The following is a 24093-nucleotide window of genomic DNA, read 5'->3' on the forward strand; positions in this document are numbered from 1 at the left end:
ATGTGCACAAGTACTCCAAAATTACTGCTCGGAGTTTATAAATTGTGTTTTGGAGGACATTTCTTTTTCTCATTAGGTCTATCAAAATCAAATGAATCTATGAACAGTTCAAACAAATTGTGCATGCTGAGGAATATTAACTCTATCCACATTTTACTCTCAACACCACTGTCATGCACATCTTGGTTGGTATTCTACTCACATCTTTGTTCAAGTGCATGACCTTTAGGTACCATATGCAAGCTGTAGTGTAAATTTGTTTTCAAAAACCAAAAACAATTTAAAAACACTTAATATTGCAATGTCGCAAAACTCTAACTGTGCAACCACACAAATAACGATTTGCCCCCAAAATGTTCAGTAGATGCAAATGAAGACCAAAATGGAGTCAATGTCAAAGCATGGGAGCACAGTAAAAATGTCAAAATGCCTCCAATCTTTAAGTTGAAAGTTGGAGGGCTCAAGCAGAAGTAAACAAAATTAGTGGATACATTTTAGCTTGTGGCAAAATATTCTGGATAAAGTTTGAGTGAAACATACATGAGTTGCATTAACTTGAAGAAAATGCACGCAGCTGCAGAGCTTTTGATATAAAGAGAGTTTTTCTCAGTCTCAGATTTTATAGAAAAATTAAATCTTATACCTACCCAGTTAATGAAAAATGCTTGAATAAACTTTACGACCTCTAATGTAACCAACAGACTGATTGGAATGAGGTTATTGAAGAGGATGATGAAGGTCAAGAAATTCAATCCAAAGTAAGCGACTCCACTACCTGTGAAGGGAATAATTTTAAATGTGTATCATATTTTTTAAAAAGCAGGAAAAGGAGTTGGAATTTTCATTGACGGTGGTTGCTCAGGAAAGTAATAAAGGCATTCAATGGCCTGGATTTTGCTGTAACAATAATGGTGAAGTGAATAGCAATTGTCATTATGACAGAATAAATATGATGGCAACTTCTGGCATCCAGACATATGGAATAATATGGAAATTCAGGAGCTACTGTCAGATATATACTATATATTTCCTGGGTGCTCTGTTGCAGTCCTTACCTGTGGGGTTGGCATTGAAACCATATTGATTACCCGCTACATCTGTATTAAAATCAGTTGGAAAAAGTAAGGCTAGTGCATTCAGGGCTGAATTTTTAATTAGCATAATAACTACAAACAATATTCTCGTATCTCTGTGTAAAATTTTAGTCCTTCTTAAGGCAGTTGAAGCTAGTTATCTTTGAAAGGACTTTTCATTTAAATTATTTTTATTTTGTCTTTTATGTATCTCCTTTAGTTCCATTTGCATGTTTCAATCATTATTGTGCTTCCGGTGCAAATGATAAAAAAAAGGTCATTTATATTCACTAATGCCTCAGTTGTGGTCCACATCTCAGGGAATCTTTGAAACTGACTGTTTCAGAGTCTTGCTGCAATATGCTCTGCTTGGACACCCTGTTGGGAGTATTGCATGGATCAGTTCTGGGATTAGCGCAGAATCTCTGCTGATGATCCTGGGAAATGCCCCTAGACATGCTAAAAGGTAAACTGTGAAAGCTATTTCTTTGCCACTGACAGAAAATCCGGGCAATTGTTTGAACTTTGACATTTCTAAGTTCATATAGTCTTACAAAACTGACAAATTCAAACACAAATTTTGTTTGTTTAATTTCAATTTTTACACTGTTGAAGAAATTGAACACTATGAAAGAAATTCAAATAGTTATTGCTATTGTATATAGGCCCACCTTTTACTTTACAGAAGTGCTGTTACACTCATAGGTTTTACTATATATATTGCTCAATCTGCAGCTTCCTGCAAATGTCACTGGTCAGAGTGCATGAGCAAGGAACCAGCAACATTTTCCAGAGGCCAACTATAACATTCAACACATATTTACGTAAAAAGCCAAATTCTTAAAATGGTGGGACTGCACCAGGTGGGGATTTTCTTCCCTACATTCTAAACAAGATTCAGATTCCTCAGTCAGCATTCACTGGCTATGCAAGATAGGCCCACCTGTATCAGCATACAGCACACTGCGACTGAAGGGCAAACTGTGGAGGCATTGTAGCAGATATCATTGCAGCAACAGGAAAGTTTGTAGGAGACTTTAAAAAGGGAATAGCTACACTGTTGCAAGGAGCAGGAGTTTTGTAGGCTTCAGTGATCAATTTCTATAAAATTTAACGGATGAAGTCAAGGTGGTAAGGAGTGGAAGTCTCTGCTTGCTCCTCTCACAGCACTTTTGCTTGCCAGGTCATTAGTTCAGCTAACCCAAACGAATTGCTACTATGTACCAAGTGGTTCCACTGAGAGACAGAAATAGGACTGGTAAGCAAGGTGAATCTCTGTCTTGTTATTTGAATGTGTTTTTTAGAAAGGGATCTGGTTGCTAGTAGGCTGACATGGGTGAAAATCAATTTTGATCTGGGTAGACATAACTGGATCTGACCCTCCCATTTTCCTATCTGTTCTGTCACTGTTTGTCCAATTTCAAGCAAGAATTGTTGTACTTTAGATTACAAGCAAAAAATTCAACTGAACTTAGAATAATTGGTGAGGTATTTTGCCTGCTACGAGTTCAGACTTGGAGAATCTATCCTAATGCTCCTTGAAAGCAATAGAACCCAACACAACTGAAATAATTCCAGATAATTTACTTCTAGAACCTTGCAAATTGAGGACAGACATTACATTTTTGGGAAAATGGTAATTTTTAGCTTTGCAAAAATAGCGTACACAAAAAAATTACAGCATTATGGAGACCTTGCCAAAATGGAAATTTGAGCTTTGGTGTATTATTCCATTTAACTATACAGGAAGCAATATGATTTGCCACATTACCTCTTCCCAAATAATTCAACTGACATTTTTAGTTTATTGCCAGTAAACCTGTAATATATATGATATGGCATGTATAGTGTGTAAAGTTAAACCTATATTGGAATTTCTGGACAGCTGTTAACGTATCACAAACTTTCTAAGACCAGAGCTGGTCATCCCCATTGGTAATAAATTGATACATGAATTAATAGCAGCCAAGAACTTTGTTTAACTTGCTTCTCAAAGGTATCATGAAAAAAAGATAGATATAAGTTTGAGGCCAGAACAAACATACTTCAGTAGAAAAATACACAAGTGCGTGATGTATAATAATTTTAAACATCTGCTTTTCCTTAACTGGTAAAGCTTACAGTTGAGGTGGCAGGCCAAGAGATCACTTGTAAATGACCAGGCAGTAAAGTGTTTTAGAAGCACATGAAAATATTTGAGGCATTTTCAGCCTTTTTTGAAAACTGTGTGATCAAAGTCATGTGAAACAGCCAACATTCAGAAATGTTGACAATTTAAAAAATATGACAAGACAACCACAGAAAAAATAGCTGCCAATTTGTAAGAGCTGAAACAAAAGGCTGCAACATCAAGGCCAACGCATCATGGCAATTCAATAAATTCAACATATTTCTATTTTATCGAATACAAAGAAATTTTCTAGCATTCCGAAATTTATTTCATTATCCAGTTTTTTTTTGTCAAATCTCATGTTCAATGATTTCAAAGGTGACAGTTCACTTAAGAAGCAGATGTAGATCATTTGGTCTCGAGCCTGCTGCGCCATTCCATAAAATCATTGATTGATTCTTGTTTCACACTTCCACGTTCTGGTTTCCTCCTGCTAACCTTTGATCCCTCTAACAAATGGCAACCTACCATTGCCTTAAAAATATTCAATAACCCTGCCTCCAGCACTTTGAAGCAGAATGTTCCAATGTTTCTCAATGCTTCAAGGAAGACAAAAAAAAAAATCATGTCTTAAGGAATGCCTTTTTAATTTTAAAACAGTTCTCTGTCTCTGTCCTTTCTAACACAGAACATAGAAAAGAGGAGCAGGAAGAGGCCAAATTTGGGACAGGCAATGGCCTTTTAATATTATCATTGGGCTGTTAATCCAGAGACTCAGATAGCATTCTGCAGATCCATGTTTGAATCCCACCACAGTGGATGGTGGAATTTGAATTCAATAAAATATATCTGGAATTAAGACCAGGAATCCATTGTCGATTGTCAGTTCACTAATGTCCTTTAAGGAAGGAAACTGCCATCATTACCTGGTCTGGCCCTTGTGACTCCAGTCCCACAGCAATGTGGTTGACTCTGAACTGCCCCCTAGGTAATTAGACATGGGCAATAAATGCTACCTAGCTGGCTTCCAGATCCTGTTAATGAATAAAGTATTTTTTAAAAAAAAACCCTTCAAGCCTGCTCCACCATTCTTCCCAATCACGGATGATCACCCAACTCAATAGCCTAATACTGCTTTCTCTCCATAAACTTTGATTTCATTCACCCCAAGTGCTATATCTAGTCGTCTCCTGAATGAAGGATTATATATGTGCTATTTTGGCTGATGGAATCTTCCTTGAATCTAGCAAATTTTGAACAAACAGCATATCTCATACCTCAAAAGCTACCTTTATTAAGACTCTAGGATGAATTCCATTTGAACCTAGTGACGTGTTGGCTTCTAGTTCCATCCCAATTTCACAGGTTATTGTAATGTCACTAAATTCCTCTATCGCTTCCACAGCTAATTATTAGGATGGTACTTGTATCCTCAATAGGACGGCAAACTTTTTTTTCAAATCTGCCATCTTCTTTTTATCTCCTATTCACTCCAAAATTCTCACGCTCTCCTGCCAGTACGAGAGACAGAATGATCTAGCTTGGCTTGCAGCCTTTTGGAAGTCTGACTGACCCGATCCTTGTCTTTCAGCTATGTGACAAATTGCAACATTAAACAATTCCAAAAGCTGATGAACAGTTTCGACTTTTTTCTCCAATGAAAAGGCATCTAGTCACAGCTAGCCCCTCAAAAATACCAAATTCAGTTTCTCCAAAAGTTACACGCTCTTGTTAACCAAACAATTAACACTTCTGTTTCAATATGTTAAAAAAATACAACTACTTACTTTGTAGATAGTGGATAGGCTTTGGGGAGTCACAAGGTAAGTTACTCGCTGTGGGAACCCTAGCTTCTGACTAGCCACAGTACTTGTACAACAAATCCGGTTCAGATTCTAGCCTATGGTGACCCCAGCATGTTGATAGTGAGGTGCTCTGGTGGTGGTGTCATTACTGTAAGTTATAGCCTTAAGATGAAAGCCCATGGTACTGGAAAATAGATAGAAGACAGAAGCATAGGTAGAAGTCTGGCTAATTAATAGGAGTCAGATTTGGGATAAACACAGCATTTTCAGGATGTCAACATGTAACTAGTGAAGTGAAAGAGAGATCACTGGGCTCATAATTTGTCAATAAATATATAACCTGGATCAAGAAAGTGAATGTATTATACCCAAGTTTGCAGGTGACATAAAAATAGGTGAGGTGGCAAGTAGTGAGGATGATACAAGGAATCTGTAGAGAAATATAAACAGGTTAAGAGAGAGGACAAGCTATGAGATTATGCATTTTGGCTGTAAAAATAAATGAGCTGAGTATAATTTAAATGAGGTCAGACTGTTTAAAAATAAAAAATTATGAGGCACAGATGGAGATGGGTTCTTTGTGCATGAATCCTGACTCCTCAAAGCCTATCCACCATCTACAATGCACAAGTTGGGACTGCGATGGAATACTTCCCACTGGTCTAGATGAGAGCAGCCCCAACAACTCTTAAGAAGCTTGACACCATCCAGGACAAAGCAGCCTGATTAATTGCTATCACATCCACATATATCTAGTCCCTCCAGCAATGATACTCAGTAGCAGCAGTGTACACCATCTACAAGATACACTGCAGAAATTCACCAAGGTTCCTTGGGTAGCACATCCCAAACCCACAACCACAACCGTCTAGAAGGATGAGGGCAGCAGATATACAGCAACACCACTGCCTGAAAGTTTCCCTCCAAGCCACTCACTGTCCTGACTTGAAAATGTATCACTTTTCCTTTAGAATCACTTGGTCAAATTCCTGGAACACCTTCTCCAACAGCATTGTGAGTCTGCCGACATGAAATGGGCTGCAATGCTTCAAAATGTCAGCTCACCACCACCTTCTCAAGGTCAACTATGGATGGGCAATAAATGCTGGTCCTGCCAGCAATGCCCACATCCTGAGAGTTTAAAAATAAGTAGTCTTGTATGTTGTACCTTATTGAGTAAATAAGTAATAATCAGTAGGAATAGTAACATACTTCAGAAGGTCATACATAAATAAAACAGGCAGACACACGCTCAAATGAAATTCAGGTGAGGAAATAGTACTTTTTTTCTATAAAAAAACCTGAGACAGATCACAAACTAAGTGGAACTTTAATGTAATACTGAATAAAAAGGGCTCCAACTGTGGTCAAAACAAGCAATAGGTGGAGTACGACGCACTCACGAACAAAACGACATTGTCACATCGCAGTATTTCTCTGGCTGACACAGTACATTGCTGCTGGCAGGGACTCATCTAGAATATTTCCAGTGATCTCACTTACATGAATGGAATAATAATTCGATTGAAAATTTGGCACTCAGTGGGAATATTAAACCACATAGAATTTAAAGGTTACTACAATACTCTCTAACCCTTCTCTATAGCACATTTATTTAAAATATTTTACACAGTAAACAACGACAGAGGATTCAATGCTCATACTTCAAATTAACTATTCACTTTTTTGAAAATGTGTTTTATGATTAATACATTTAAATAGAGGTCTACAGCATGTAACAGTTTTCAAAGTGAATATTAACCCGGATCAGCTTTCTGTGCTTTGGATGCTAAGGGGACAGGTGGATATTTCAAGCCCTGTTAATCACTGTAAATTTGTAAACTCAGTGAATAAATAGATGAGTATGCATGTAGATACATAGCCACTAAAGTTGTAATTCCTAATCCGACCACAACACGTCATCGCTGAGGTCATTTGCACATGGTTACTGTTTCCTCGGAGATCTCTCACTCAGATCACTTATTAAACCTATCCCATTACATGCTATTGGATTCAAAATAGCTTGGCCCCTGGTTGGATCCAAAACTTTTCTCATGGCTTTGTCTGCCAATTTGAATCTCCCCAGTCTACAACAAATTAAAGTCATTCATTATAAGTGTATTGCCTTTTTTTTTAAAAACATACTCTCATTATCTCACCATTTGTTCTCTGTCCAAGACAATAATCACTGTCTTCTTCCCCTTATTTCTTATCCCCAACAAGAAATCTACAATATCCGATTCAAGGTTATTTCTTGTTTTCATACATATTCAATCTTGTGCTCAGAAAGTAATTCTATCACCCTTCCCTTCTTGCCTGTCCTTTTGAATACTCACACATCCCTGAATATTTAGTTCCTAACTTTGATCTCCTTGTAAACATATCTCTGAAACAGTCGCCTGCAAACTTTCTACTGTCACTCTAAATTTTATTTCCTGCCATCAATCTGTGCTGCATTCAACGCTATCGAGGAATATTTTTCCACCAATACCTCAGAGGTTTGGACTGGACAGATGTAACCAATGAGGTGTATTGAGGGGAGAAAGGATTCAGAAATGCTGACACATCAAGACTGCCATGCATCATTAGGGTCTGGTATTCATGCATGCCCACAAGATGGAAACAACATTAAAACTAACATTTTTCACTCAGAATAAAGAAACTACTATGCACTTGAGAATTGAAAAAGTACTTTCTTTGTCTTGAATGTAGATGTTTGGTAACTATTCAAAAATTTTACCTGGTCTTCAATAGCGTTTCTGATAATTACTAACATCATCTGGATTAAGGTTTCCAACGTTATAGCCTAGTATGGCTTGGTTCAACTACCTTATTATAACTGCAATGGTTTCAAAGATAAGTGGGCTTTCATTCTCAAAAGGAATGAAAACTAATCTTTGAATGGGGTAGGTGGAAGGGGCCAATGGTCACTTGATGTCATGAGCATGTGTCTCGTGGTCATTGATTAGCAAGGGGATCAAAGATTATGGGAACAAGGCAGGAGAATGGGGTTGAGAAACATATCAATTTTGATCAAATGGCAGAGCAGACTCGATGCTCCAAATAGCTTAATTTTGCACCTATCTGGTCTTATGATCTTAATGTCAAATGTAATTTACCAAGTTACTTTCAAGAAAATTATGCTTTCTAGAGAAAAAATCCAACCTGTTGAATTTGATACTACTTGAAACTGTACAGTAATGTTTGATTTTGTTTTAAAGACAAAGAAAATTTATTTGTGTTCTAAAACTGGCTATTTCTCCAGAGCTCCTGACCAGATAGAATGATAACAAAAGCAGAAATTGCTGGTGAAACTCAGCAGATCTGACAGCATCTATGGAAACCAAGTAGAGTTAATGTTTTGATTTTCATGGTGACTCATCATCAGAAACAGTTCTGGTTTTATTTCAGGCTTTCAGCATCCACAGCTCTTTGTTTTTTTATAGAATGGCAACTGCTTGGCCCCACTAATTCTCTCCAGTATTTTCTTAGCTGGGTGACAGGCCAAAGACTTGACATCTAATCCTTTTCCACTTCAGTGTGAACAACTGGATGGCTGAGCTGCTAATCAAAACTGTGTTGGGTCAGTTTCCCGACTGTTACTTCCCATCAGGTCCAAGTGAACAAGTGTAATTTTTGGAAAGGAATGGACTAGATATTTGTTTTTTAAAAAGGCTCTATCGCATACTTAGTGTGATTCCCAGCTACTGCATCCAATATGCATTCCCCTGTAGCTTGGACATTGGACAGATGCAACCCCTTAACCAAATTTAAAGAAACTGTAACATCTGGGTATAAATTAACATTAAATTTATCTCAGCAAAATAAAGAATGTCAAAATATATTAGTAATGTTCAGATTTGGAATGAAACTCAATTGTTCTTTGAAGAAAAATACTTGCATTAGGTAACATTTCTCTTCATTTTCTGAATCTTTTCCATTTTCTTCAGTTTGTCAACCCAACTCAAAACTAAACTCTAACTCTCTGAAGAAGGGTCTAGGCCCAAAACATCAGCTCTGGTGCTCCTGAGATGCTGCTTGGTCTGCTGTGTTCATCCAGCTTCACACTTTGTTATCTTGGATTCTCCAGCATCTGCAGTTCACATTATCTCTCAAAACTAAACTACGCATTTTTTCTTGTTTACATTTTTTCTAGGTAACAGTCCTTAAAGAACTCACTCCTTCATATAAAATTCCCATACAGATGCAAAATTGTAAAATTAACCATAATCATTCCATAATAAATTTTAAACATCTTTAAACATTATGTAATTGACATGTATTGCACATATGTGATTTGAAGAAGTAACGATTTAAAAAGCAAATCCTTAAAATGCCAACTTAGCAGAGTCAGGTTTCACTTGTTTATGCTGTTTATTTGAATTTCTCATTGACACTATTGTCTTGAAATCAGTTCAAGTTATTTTTTATTTATAGGCTCCATATAGTTAACTTCTCATGGGTATTTCATTGAGAAAGTATTTTCACAACAATGCATCACAAGTGAGAAGTCATTTTGATGTACAACAATTCTGGAAGTTATATAAGTCATCTCTTTCCCGAATCTGATTCAAACTCAGCACTGGAACACAGTAGAACGTGGTGCTCTACGGAAGGAAGTCTCACTTTTCTGCATGTCAATGCTCCACAAAAAACATCATAAAAACATTCATAATGAAACATCACAATAATGCTGTACTGCAAATTCTCCTTAGTACTACAGTTTTGGGACAAAGGCTCACAATGGTCTAAGACTGGTGCATTTGTAGATGTAAATGGTCTAATTGCAGAGTGATCAAAAAAGTCAGAAAATTACGAACAGCTGATTAAGAAATTCCATATTCGCATAATTTAATCACAAGACAGGAAAATGAATCATATTTGCTGTAATTAGTAATATGACTAACATGTCTGAAAAGAAAAATAGACTCGCACATCATTGCTCGACAGCAGTGTACCACTCTCAGTCAATAAACAGTTTTGTATGTTTCTTTAGATTCTTACCACTCAAGTCGAGGTACCAGTCTCCTGCAGCATGCCTGCTAGTCCATATCGTTGAACCAATGGCACACACCAAAGACATGAAGAGAAGAACACCAAATAATAAAAGGATCTGCAAATTTGTGATTCGTTCCACATTTGATAATTTTAACGGAGCCTGTGTAGTATTCTGCAAAGTAATTCATGTGAAATTAGACAGAAATCTTTCACTTATTGTACTGTAGTTTTTTTTATATGAACAACCACAATCCTTGCTAAAAATATATTGCAACGTTCCATTAGTTCAAGAAAAAGCCAAGCAAAAACACCCTCTCCCTTTGAGAGCTTTCACATACTAATTTCATTTTTTTAAATCAATTTAGCAAAATGCCAAATTGACTATAAATTCTATGACCTGGCATGCATTCATCTGAGCTGTTATAATTTTGCTCACTTTTCTCAAAAATGCTGTTATTGGCACAGGAAAGGTGAAATTTTTAAAATGTTCAGTGTAGCTTAAAATTCATCTTTCTGTGCTTGTTTGAAAATGTTGCATTAGAAACAAAGCTGGTGAAATCTCCAGGATAAATTAATCATGACCAGGTGTTGCAATGAATTGTGCTAAAAATAAACTTTTGAGCAATTTGCAAAAATAGCCTTGATCTTTTGGATACATGAATACATATGAAAGAGCTTTAAAACAGTCCTGTGGTAGTACAACATTTGAATACTGCTGATTAATATACTGGCCTAATTTTGTGAGTTGGATCAGAAATAGTCTTGATGTATTGGATACCTGTAGTTCACTCTACTGGCAATGAAAGTAGTGAATTATCAGTGGTATTTGTGTAATGTCTGTAGATTCTTAGCACAGAAATGGAGTTATCAATTTGCAATGCATATTCCCCTTCTTTCCAGTGGAAACAATTTTCTAATAAATATAAAAATGGGATATTTATAAGAAGCATGGGTATCAAAAGCTCACAGCATCCTACAATTTTTGTGTTAGAATATGACCTAAGATACTATCATTTTTAATTTTAGGGCTAAACTGTTTCAAGAAAAATTGGACAGTTCGCCCTTCAATATTTTCCAATAAAGAAGCTTAACACTTGCATTACTAAATCTATTACTAAACAAGGGTGATTATTTGAGGAATCGGTAGCACCTAAGAACAATAATATTTTCCAGGTTTTCTCCAAAATACAGCAGAATGACAGCTGAAACTTGACTGCAGTTATGAGGCAGAAGGAATATTCAACTGTACATCAGCTATGCTCTGCTTTGATTTTATTTTCTAGTGTTAGCAGTGCATAGAACAACGTCAGTCCAAAAGCAGTCTAATGGAAGAAGAAGCTGAAAGCAGTATCATTTTCATGCAAAAATAAGAGTGTCATGATGTGGGCATTTAAAACAATTACTTGCAATATTTCAGAAACATTATTTTTACTTTAACGTTTGCAATACTGAAGATACAAGTTTCCTCAGTAGGTGTGATTTGGCTTCTTGCCTTCCACTTTTTCATCCAGTCATTTTGCAATGACTTGGAAATGACTTCTAAATTAATCCATATACTTTTCTCCACTATGTTATGCAATTTTGAAATGATGAACACAATTGCTTCAATCCATGCTTCCAGAGGTTTCATAATCCTTGTTACAAACAGAAAAACTCAGATCTTCACAGAAAAGGGACATCGTTTTAGACACTTAGTGTACTTTAAACGCCACTGTATACATGCTCATGCTTATGTACATGAAAAAGGACATATTTTAAATAGCTAAAATTTTCACAGGACATGTTTTTATTCCTTCATGTGATAATGAACATTGTTGACAAGGCTTGCCCGTGAAAAATCCTCAAAGAGGTGGTAGCTATTTTCTCAAAGAAATGCAAAATCTAACATTATAGGCCAGTGCTATTTACCAGTATGCTCTGGAAGAACAGATTTGCAATTAATCACTAATAATCGATAATCAGAGATCTTCAAATGGTTTAACTTTTGTTCTGAAGCATTAACTTTGTTTCTTCTTCCACAAATGCTGCCTGAATTGTGCATTTGTATCATATGTGATTTTACTTGAAATGGTTTGATTTATTGGCTTTATGTGTCATTAGTAATTTAACTGTCAATGATATACTATGGAAGCTAATAAACTCACAAATTGACTTATAATCATGAAATATGCCATTACCAACCATGAATTCTATTAAAGATATTTAACAAGGAATGACAACAACATTGCAGCTCCACGACATGATTAAAAATGGTTTTGCTACCTTGGGAGTTGCGAGGTAGAAAAAAACAGTAAGAAAAACTCAATCTTTCTATTTTATTCCTTGCTCCTGACTATCTACCCTAACCATCCCTCCACGTTCTTACATCTGCCTTAGCAGCATTACATAGTAATGGTCACTTCGCTGTCCAAAGTGGTAACAGATATCCAATCCATCGTGATGATAGATAGTGCAACTGCAGCGTAACGAGATTCCAGAAAAGAAAGTATCTTTATCATGATTACACATGCTCCCATCCCACCCCCAAACAGATAAAACACAGACAATTCAAAACCTAAATTCACGAATTATATTTTCAGCAAAACACTGTTCAAACCTACCTGCATTAGTTTTGTGTCATGTCCCGTATAAACGACTATTCCAATAACCCACTGGGTGTTTCTCAGTTGAGCACCTCGCAAAAGGATTTGATCTTGGCCCAAGGGAAAAGTGCTACAAAAGAGATTAATTAAAAATGCAAGCTTGAGGTGAGTCTAATCTAAAAATGTAAATAAGCAAATGGCATTAGAGCTCTGGTTAACTACCTCGTTGAAATCTGCAGGGAAACAAAATGTTCTGAAGTATTTTCACTATGGCTTAAATTAAGACGCCAGTAGGTTTCATGCTGAAATAAAAGTTTGCATTATTCTAGACAAATAAAATTAATACAGAATCTCCATAAACATCATCTGATATTTTGCATGACAAAAGAAAATGCAACTGTTGTTGCTTAGTGGAAAATCTATTTTACTGCTTTGGTACAGCTGGAGAATCACATCCATTGTATGCAGTAATTCTGTAACATTTGAATCAAAAATGACGACCAACAGTTTTAGGTCATAAAATGTCCACTCAGCACAATGTCACATTGTTATGTATCGGTGCCTACTTTAATCTCTTTAATATTAAACATCAAGGCAACTGAATTTCATGTTGATCCTGTATGAAAAAAAATGAGTACTGATATTAGGGATTCCAAGCATCTCAACATATAGTGTGGGAACCAGAAGTGTGAGGAGAAAAAGTGAGTAGGTATAAAAAAACGCCTGATATGCAGCAGGGAAGAAAGGAAAGATTCTCAAGCTCAACAAGTGAAGAAGGACTTAATTCTGGATAACGTTTCAAGACGACACCACTTGGGAAACAATGATCCTAATATCATCGGTTTAGAGTTGTTATGAAAATTAACAAGAAATAATCAAATGTGTAAATATTGAACTGGAAGAGGACTATATTTTCATTAGGTTGAGCAATGTGACCTGGAAAGATTAGAATCTAACAGCAGTAAGGAAAACTGCATTTGAGCAATAGAAGGCCTTCAAAGAGGAGACAGTTCAAGTAGAAAGTAGATATATTCACAATAAAGGGATTCAAATCCAGAGTTAGACGATCAAAGATAAAGAGCAATGAGAAATGTCAGCTTCATAATGCAGCAGAGGATGAACAGAATATAAGTATGCTGAGCATAATTGAGAATGACAGCAAGATGCAGACCCAGGAGAATGTATGAGAAAAGATTTATTTTCTAAATTATACCAACATCTTATAAAGTGTAGTAACATCGCTGGACTAGTAATCCAGAGATTTAGAATAAAGGTCCAAAGGCATGAATTTTAAATCCTAACATGTCAACTGTAGGAATCTGAATTTAAAGCATAAATCTGGAACAAAAGGCTAGACTCATTAATAATGATCATAAAACTACCAGAGACTGTTCTCAAAATGCATTTGGTTCAGTAATGTTTTATATGAGAGAAAATTTGACGTCCTTAGTCACTATGTTCTACATGCGACTTCAAGCCTACAGCAACATAACAACTCTAATCATCCTTTGAAGTAGACCAACAAACCATCAGTCGCTGGCAGCTCTCTACCAGTTCGTCAAAGACTGATAGCAACAGGCAGCAAATATCAGCGAGGGCAGCAAGCCCAAATCTCCAAGATTAATGAAAGAATAGCTGAAGGAATAGTGGGTCTGATTAGAAACTGAAATAATTCTTTTGTGTTGGCAGGGGACATAATTGATGCAATAAATGAGCACTCTGCATAGAAAAGAAGAATCTAACCACGTTACAAAGAAGAGAGTAGCACAAAAAGAATAAATGAGGTCTTGTCTAAAAGGTCATGATGTGGAGGTGCCGATGTGGAGGTGCCGGTGTTGGATTGGGGTGGACAAGGTCAGAAATCACATGACACCAGGTTATAGTCCAACAGGTTAATTTGAAATAACAAAGTGTGGAGCTGGATGAACACAGCAGGCCAAGCAGCATCTCAGGAACACAAAAGCTGACGTTTCGGGCCTAGACCCTTCATCAGAGCGCTTTTTTGGACGTCCATGGTGAAAATGAGGTGTTGGGGGCCAGGGAATTGGAAGTCCTGGAGGTGGTGGAGGGCATGGGTGGTGTCACGGACGTAGGTGGGGAGTTCCTGGACCAAAGGGGAGAAAATGGAGTCCAGATAGAAAATGGAGATTTTAAAATCAGGCTTTCGGAGTTAGTGAGAGGGGTAGTGTCAGACAGAATTTATAAGTAAAAGATCAAAATGTTGCATCACTGATGAGGATGTACTAAACAAACCTAAGATGCTGTTAAATATTTAATCAGTTAGAAGGTTTTAACTTATTCATCTTTACATGTAAATCCCCAAATTCCTTTGAAGTCACTGTCCTGAGAGAACTGGAAGTTTTGTTACTGCAAAGAAGAGGTAATGTTTTTGTCAGACAATTCTTGTTAGGTGTGAGGCCTTGTTTAGAATCCATTTGTGTTTTGGTTTGGAGTCAGACTGGTTTTCTTTCTAAAGTAGAAATGTATACAGAGAGGGAGAGTGAGAGCGTGAGTGAGTGAGAGAGAGAGAGATTTGGTGAGGGGGGACAGAAATTGAGGTAACCAATATCACATTGACAGTTCTCAATGAACAGATCGAGTGCAGGTAAAAGGCCAAGCGGAGAGGTCCAGATGGAGGGAGAGTGCTGCAACTAGGCAAAGGTGTCTGTGGGATGGAGAGAGGACTCTTGCCCAAAGAAATGGGCACGGAGATGAAGTCAGTGGAAGAAGAGCGTGATTTCATGTCTTGCCTGAAATTCATTAAGGTGGTGATACAGAGGAATAAAGCCCTTGCGGAGTATAGAACGTTTAGCATCAGACAGCAGAAGGTTAGGAGGGATGGTGAATACCTGACAGGTGGTGAGGCTGGAAGGGGGGGGATACATCGGAGGAAAGGGGAGGACAGAAAAGTTCCAGAGGGGCATGGGTATCTTTGAGTTGCTGTACCTTGTGGGCCTTGAAGCCTGGAAAGAAAAGAAGTTTCCTGTTAGCATGATGAATGAGCCACAGGGTGAAGTAGAACTACAGAGTGATGTAACCCTGAGTTGTTGCAATGCTATTGGAGAGAAAGTCACGAATGTGCATGTGACTTTGCATGGCACTGAGTGTGGATCTAGGGTGCGGCGAGAGCATCTGTCTGTGGAACGTTGTACATCATGGAGATATGTTTTGAATCCTCCCAGGATCACAGATAAGGGATTAAACTTCAGCTGAAATCCACGTGGGGTGAGTCTGAGCAGGAGGCAGTCACTGAGGAATTTGATAAGGCGGTGGACACGCGTCTTCGCAAAGACCTGGTCAAACACCCAGAGCGACAGTGAAATTGATGTTGGTGGACAAGAAAGATTGGAACGGAAATCCCGAAGAAAGGAACCAAACTCCTCTGTGGTGGACATGCCTAGAAGAGATGTGGCAGTGAATCATATACCAAATAAAAACTGAAAGAACTGCAGATGCTGTAAATCAGGAACAAAAACAGAAGTTGCTGGAAGAGCTCAGCAGGTCTGGCAACATCTGTGAAGAACAAATATCAGAGTTAACGTTTCAGGTCCAGTGATCCTTCCTCAGAATGCAGTAACTGCTAGAGGTTTATCATCGAAACATCAGTGGTGGGCAAAAGTCCAGAGAGTGAAACCTGTGACAAAATGAACTGTCACATTGATGGATTTCTTGACGGCAACTTCTAGTTGGTATATGGGATTGTACACTTTGATATAATAATGGATAAGGTTGAGAGGGTAGTACACTTGTATGTGCAGATTTTCAAAAGGTATTTGATAAAGACATATCAGCAAAATTGAAGACCATGAGGACAGTGCTTCAGTGGAAGAGTAGATAGAAAAGTCAGCTAAGAGAGAGTAGTTGTCTTTCAGACTGTAAAGAAACTAAAAGAAACAGCTTCCAATTACACAGCATTTTTGCCAACCTCAGGGTCTCCCAAAGCACTTTACAGCCAAAATACCATGGTGACTATATTTCAAATTAAATAGGAAATGTAGTAATCAAATTATACACAGCAAGGTTACTACAGACTGCAAATTGATCAATGACTAGGTTCACTCTTTAGATGAAGGGAAAATAATGCAGATGCTGGGAATCTGAAATGAAAACAGAAATACTGGAAATTCAGTTCCAAAGATGATTCTCTGGACTTAACTCTGTTTCTCTTTCTACACAGATGCTGCCAGATCAGCTGAGTTTGTTTAGCATTTTCGGTTTTCATTTCATTACTTAAATTATGTTGATTGAGGGATAAACTATGCTCATGATATCAGAAAGACTCCACTGCTCTTACCTGAATAGTGCCATGAGATCCTTTACATACACCAAAAAGAGTATGGTGTAAGGCATAATCTGAAAGATAGCACTCACGACAGTCCTAGGACTGCATACAAGTGCCAATCTGGATTACATGCTCAAGTCTTGTGAATATGATTTGAATCTATAACCTATGTCAGAGGTCAGAGGTGATTGTGCTACCAGAGCCACAGTTGATGCTGAAAGGTGCAATGGCACATTCAGGGTCAGTAACAGGACCCATGCTCTCCTCAACACGGAAGAGCTTGGATTTACCGAAACAATGTATAATATCAAGTTTTAATTGCCGTGTCGTTTGGAAATTAAGTAAGCAATAACAAAACAGAAACTAGTGGAAGGCGTAGATACACAACTGATGACATTTACTTCAGGCATCTGAAAGTGATGCATTTTGGAAGGCAGAAAGCAGTGAATCAACATGAAGTAAATGGTCATTTGGTAGGACAGATCTACTTGAAATTGCAGAAAAAAGACATATTGTTGAAGCTTTTTGTCTTGTACAAATTGGGTCAATTTGCAAGAATATAAATTTAAGAGAAACACAGACATTTTTACTGCACGAGGAGTGAGTTGGCAATTGGAGTCTGTTTGGTACAGGGATAACCAGTGAGGATGCAACAATTCATTCTGATTGACAGTTAACTGCCAAACCAAGCAGGTTGGCTCTGATTGATCAGAACACTAACATTAGAAATAAACCAGCAAATGTTGAAACATGTACACTATGTTCTTTCAGTTTGCAATGAAGCGAGCCCTGGAAAATAATATGTAGTGTCTAGTACCAAACAAGGTACCAATAATCCCCAACAAGCATGCAATACTCGCAACCGCATCTAACAGGAGATGTGATTTTGCAAATGGCCAACATAGCCTAGACTCTAAGATAATAAAATGAGAGGCTGGATGAACACAGCAGGCCCAGCAGCATCACAGGAGCACAAAAGCTGACATTTCGGGCCTAGACCCTTCAGAGAGGGGGATGGGGTGAGGGTTCTGGAATAAATAGGGAGAGAGGGGGAGGCAGACCGAAGATGGAGAGAAAAGAAGACAGGTGGAGAGGAGGGTATAGGTGGGGAGGTAGGGAGGGGATAGGTCAGTCCAGGGAAGACGGACAGGTCAAGGAGGTGGGATGAGGTTAGTAGGTAGGAGATGGAGGTGCGGCCAAAACCAGTCCAACCTGTCTCTGCCTCCCTGGCCGGTTCTTCCTCTCACCCATCCCTTCCTCCCACCCCAAGCCACACCTCCATCTCCTACCTACTAACCTCATCCCACCTCCTTGACCTGTCCGTCTTCCCTGGACTGACCTATCCCCTCCCTACCTCCCCACCTATACTCTCTCCACCTATCTTCTTTTCTCTCCATCTTCAGTCCGCCTCCCCCTCTCTCCCTATTTATTCCAGAACCCTCACCCCATCCCCCTCTCTGATGAAGGGTCTAGGCCCAAAACGTCAGCTTTTGTGCTCCTGAGATGCTGCTTGGCCTGCTGTGTTCATCCAGCCTCACATTTTATTATCTTGGATTCTCCAGCATCTGCAGTTCTCATTATCTCTTATTCTAACTCAGTTTCTCTCTCCACAGACACTGTCAGACCTGCTTAGTTTTTCCAGCACTGATTTTATAATATTGGAGGAACACCCTTACACCATACCTTTTGGGGAGGATTGGTACCACTTTGGATCTAATCTTGGGATATCTTTGGTAGAGAATAAGTATCCTTTGGGCGAGGTAAGACAGCCTTTAGGATTGAAAGGACATACTTGTATTCAACAAGTTAAAAACTCATTGGGACTGGCAAAGTTGTTAATGAATTGTCAGTTCAAAAAGAATGTTGCTAGTTATTTGACAGTGCCCATTTATATAAAATTATTGTCAAGGGCTGCATGACTGATTCCCGAAACTATCATTTTGGGTCATAGTGACAGGTGTTCATTGATCATAAATGTTTATTGACTTAAGATTTTTTTAAACTAACAGAGAAATATTTCTTGACAAGAGCCTTTTTTTTGAATGAGTCATCAAACACTTAAGTGACATGTTTGTTCTCCATCAGGAATTTGTTTTCTCATCTTGGCTGTTTTGGATGGTTTGTTTTGTGGTCAAAGGAAATGCACTTTTCTTCAACAATGTCCAATGTCTTTTTTTCTTTGTTGTGCCCCCATGGGCAGAAACCTCCTTGAGCTACGTCAAGCGAAATGAATATTTTTTGCTTGAAAGCACAGAGTACAATACATCTACAACTCAGTGAATAAATCAAATAAAGTCCGTAAGCCTCATCCATCATTTTTTGCAAAGTTTAACTGCAGTAATAGTCTATAGAGTCCACTCTTTGACATGAAATATGGAATTTGATACACCATTAAACATCAACTGACAAGTGAAGTAACATCATTTGTAAACATTAAATATACTGACTACTTTTAGATGATTGCACTTGTGTGCACATCAGAATGTCAAAAACATAATTAGCATTAAAATATTTATGGTTAATAAACAATTTTCAAATGAGTTTGGCCAGTCCCTGGGTTGTGAATGAGTCCTTTGGCAAATCGATTTGGATAGAAATTAGAACACAATGTGGGACAATATTAAAAAAAAGCTGTTCATAAGTGCAAGAAACATTGAAATGTTAGGTCTTTAAAATTGTACCCCTGTACGGGATCACGTTCATAAATCTGAGTATTCAGACCCTCGGGCGACTGTCTATGTGGAGTTTGCACATTCCCTTCATGTCTGTGTGGGCTTCCTCCGGTTTCCTCCCACAGTCCAAAGATGTGCAGGCTAGGTGGATTGGCAACGATAAATTGTCCCATAGTGTTCAGGGATGTGTAGATTAGGTGGGTTATGAGGAATGGATCTGGACGGTGTGGACTTGTTGGGCCGAAGGGTCTGTTTCCACACTGTAGGGATTCTATGACTCCATAACTTAAACATAGTATTAGGAAGGCTGAAAGGGGACATGAAATGTCTTTAACAAACAGGATCAAGGAGAATCCCAAGGCTTCTTATGCATATATTAGAAGAAAAAGTGTAGCAAAGAAAAGAGTAGATCCCCTCATGGACAAAGGAGGGAAGTCACGTGTGGAACTACAGGGAGTGAGAGAGACCCTTAATAAGTACTTTGTATTGGTATTCACAGAGGAGAAGGCCATGACTGATGTTGAGGTCAGGGATTAGTGTGTGAATACTCTAGAGAATGTCAATATATTAAAAGGAGGTATTTTTGGGTATCCTAAATTGCATGAAGTTAGATAAGTCCCCAGAACCAGACGGGATCTATCCCAGGTTTATGCGAGAGGCAAGGGAAGAAATAGCTGCGGCATTAGTAGATATCTTCACATCCTCCTTGACAATAAGCAAGGTTCTAGCTGGCTGGAGATCAGCCAATATTGTTCTCTAGTTTAAGACAGGAAGCAAGGAAATTATAAGCCTGTGAGTTTGACATCTATGGTGGGGAAGCTGTTGGAGAAGATACCGAGGGACAGGATGTGCATACATTTGGAAGCAAACAGACTAGTCTGTGACAGGCAGCATGGCTTCATACAGGGAAGGTCATGTCTTACTAACCTGATTGTTACCTCTTGAAAATGTTCGAAGATAATTGATGAAGGAAGAGCTGCAGATGTAGTTTATATGATAAGTCCCGCAAGGCTGATCAGTAGAAAAACTAAAATCACATGGGATTCAGGGTGGGCTGGCTGGACAGATACAAAACTAGCTTGGTCACAGAAGACAGGGGCTAGAAGTGGAAGGGTGTTTTTCAGAATGCAGACGGTAACTAGTGGTGTTCCACAGGGACCAGTTTTAGGTATTCTGTTATTTGTAGCATATATTAATGATATGGAGGTTCATGCTGATGGTCTGACTAGTATGTTTGTAGATGACACAATGATTGGCTGAGCTGCTGACAACTGTGCAAGGACACAAAGGATAATAGATAGATATGTCGACTTGGGCACAGAAATAGCAGGAGTTTAATCCAGCCAAATGCAAGGTGATGCATTTTGGAGGATCAAATTTAGGTGGGAACTATATCATAAATGGCAGAACCCTTGGGAACATTAATACACAGACGGATCTGGGCGTTCAGGTCCACAGTTCCTTAGAAGTGACAACACAATAGCCAGGGTGATTAAGGCAGCATATGGCATGCTTGCCTGCATTGGCCGGGGCGTGGAGTACAAGAGTTGGCAAAACATGTTGCAGCTATATAAAACCCTCGTTAGGCCACATTGGGAGTGCAGTTTTCGTTGCCACACCACTAGCAGGATGTGGAATTTGGACAGAGAGCACAGAAGGTTCATCAGGATGTTGCCTGGTCTCGAGGTCATTGGCTGTGAGGGCTGTTTTCACTGGAAAGACGACGGCTGAGAGGAGACCTGATAGAGGTCTACAAAATTGTGAGAGGAATAGATAGGGTGGATAGTCAGAGGCTTTTTCCCAGGGTTGACGTTTCAATTACATGGGGCGCAGGTTCAAGGCGAGAGGGAGAAAGCTCAAAGGAGGTGTGCGAGGAAAGTTTTTCACGCAGAGTGTGGTAGGAGCCTGGAATGCACTGTCAGAAGAGGTGGTGGAAGTGGGCACTTTGGCAACATTTAAGAGGCATCTGGATGGTTAAATGAATAGGGAGGAAATAGTGGGATATGCACCAAGAAAAGGCAGAAGATTTGCTTTTTAGATTAGTCAGGGCATGATGATCAGCACAGGCCTGGAGGTCCGAAGGGCCTGTTCCTGTGCCGTACTTCTTTTTTGTTCTTTTTCATCTTTTACTTGCAATGATGGAGTACCAAGACAGGCATTCCACCCAGATCAACTCAGGAATCAGGTAGCCTCTGGTTCTTCTCAGGTCATTTGGTCTGACCGAATCCAGCTCGTGCACACAGACCAAAAATCTGAAGTGTGGGTGGCTATCATTAAAGGTCAGTTTTGTGAAACCAGGAGTTCTTCTGCCTCAACACCCTTAATCCAGGGATAGGAATGAAACTAATGCCAAGCATTTTTGTCTCCCTAAGGAATTGGTATCTACGTAAAACCCTTCAGAGAAAATGCACCAGAAAACGTGATGAAAATATTCATCAGTAATGACAAGTACAATAAAACACTTCATTGTGCTGCAGTGAAAGAAATGGATCCATATTTCACTTTATAAATCACACCAAATTTGAATTATTCTGTCAGGTTCTTTTATAAATCTTACACTGCTTATTTTCAGAAATAAGTTATTTCATCTTTGCCTATGCTCTGAAAGGGGCTTCTGGATAAGTAGATCATGATGGCAATGGTGCTTGACGAGGTGCAATTGAAGGAGCTACACCCCTACTTACTGACTCAGTCAATTAACATCTCCTTCAGCAACTAAGCTTAGGAATTTGATCCTCAGACTATCTACAAATGCACAGTAGAACCTCAACATCAAAACTTTATGGAATTATGATAGACTGTGTTGTCCAAGTCGAATTGGCGATTCTCCTTATCGTATGGATTGAGATCAATGAGTACAGCATGACCTGCGCCTGTGGTATGGAGGGAAGGTCTTCTGAGGAAATGCTGAGGGACTTGAGACTGTGTTTTTGTTAGAAGAAGGTTAAGAGGTGACTTAATTGAGACATACAAGATGATCGGAGGATTAGATAGGGTGGACAGTGAGAGCCTTTTTCCTTAGATGGTGATGGCTAGCACAAGGGGACAAAGCTTTACATTGAGGGGTGATAGATATAGGACAGATGTCAGAGGTAGGTTCTTTACTCAGAGAGTAGTGAGGGCGTGGAATGCCCTGCCTGCGACAGTAGTAGACTCGCCAACTTTCAGGGCATTTAAATGCTCATTGGATAAACACATGGATAATAATGGAATAGTGTAGGTTAGTTGGGTTTCAGATTGGTTTCACAGCTCGGCACAACATCAAGGGCCGAAGGGCCTGTACTGTGCTGTTATGTTCTATGTTCTATGTTCTAATGTAAGATAAATGAAAGGAACAACTTTACTCACCAAAATACCAGTGACAAAATAAATTAGCAGAAGGTACAATGAGGTCATGTTCAAAAATAGTTGAGATAATTGCAAAGAACAGAATGTATCACTTTAAGAATAATACTAATTTTTACAGAACTCCTGGGAGGATTAGGATTACAGTATTGGTTACTTAGAAATGAGAACACAAAGTTTTCTTCTCAAGATTTAGACACTGACAAGAACAACATTCATTCCTCATAATCATTAGTTACATTTGCAGACACGCTTCTGAGCAGAAAATAAGTGCCATCATTTAAATGCATCTTTTTCTTCGGCTTACTGTACCTTTTTCCATCAAAGCGAATATTGCCAACAAAGTCATATAAGTGCCGATTAGGACTCTCGCACTCAAGTTTCCCAGATAAATTCATCAAACTATCGATATCCTTTATCTCTGCTGTCTGAGATAGACCCTTGAAAAGAAAAAAGTTAAAAATTTACTTGTCATTAAAATATTATTAGTGATCATAGTTATCTTGCAATTTGTTTTATTAATATATGATGTTTTAATCTTAATATTGGTTTATTTAGGTGGCTAGAGGATGTTGGTCCATGTAAAATGTACAGCCACGTAAAATGAAGGTCAAATCCAGAATATCTTAAGTGTAACTCAAAGAAGAGTAAGATTTTTTTCAGTCTGTTACACTTGGAGATTTCTTTCAGAGCTTTCTGTGGCTTTATTACGTATAATTGATTGCTCATTGTATTGATTCTTCATGTTCAAACAGTAAATCATGAAAAGCTTTACCTCATGGAAGATGATCTTTCAAATCTTCGGTGGGATATTCAATCAAATCCCACATTACAGCTGTTTTCCCACACTCTTGTAGGTTACAGCACTTCCAACAAGGCAAGGCTATGGTATTGTCCCAGTGTCATGATTGAATATTTTGTTCCTCAGTGACTGTATACAAAGCAGGTATTCAGCCAAAATTTCAAGTGCTCATAATCTCAAAAGTTAATTTTAACCCAAAATCCTACTGTGTTTTCCTGTGAGCCACAAAGAATAGATTGATATTTGCCACTAATCCACCAGAAATGAGTATATTCTCCCTTGTTCCTGTGCCACCCCAGATCTTGAAGTGCAAGGTATAGAAATAACAATTCTCCCACATGCAACAGCATACTCTTCTGAAGGTACCAAGTAGCTAAGGGTATAGCGCCATTTGCAAATATATTCCTCGTTTAAGTCTTCAACT

General features: G+C 38.5%; 1 protein-coding gene across 5 annotated transcripts in view; it reads right to left on the minus strand.

Annotated features, from left to right (window-relative positions):
• Positions 1-24093, minus strand: part of atp8a1 (ATPase phospholipid transporting 8A1) — a 348145-nt gene that overhangs the window by 209918 nt on the left and 114134 nt on the right. For all 5 annotated transcript variants that reach the window (XM_059647441.1, XM_059647433.1, XM_059647431.1 and 2 more), the window contains 4 exons: positions 23180-23307; positions 12587-12698; positions 9993-10158; positions 648-775 (listed from right to left, as the gene is read on the minus strand). In XM_059647441.1, the coding sequence (XP_059503424.1) occupies positions 648-775; positions 9993-10158; positions 12587-12698; positions 23180-23307 (534 nt within the window). The remainder of the gene's footprint in view (positions 1-647; positions 776-9992; positions 10159-12586; positions 12699-23179; positions 23308-24093) is intronic.

The sequence above is a fragment of the Stegostoma tigrinum genome, chromosome 1, assembly GCF_030684315.1.
Source record: "Stegostoma tigrinum isolate sSteTig4 chromosome 1, sSteTig4.hap1, whole genome shotgun sequence".
In the NCBI taxonomy this organism is placed as follows: domain Eukaryota; kingdom Metazoa; phylum Chordata; class Chondrichthyes; order Orectolobiformes; family Stegostomatidae; genus Stegostoma; species Stegostoma tigrinum.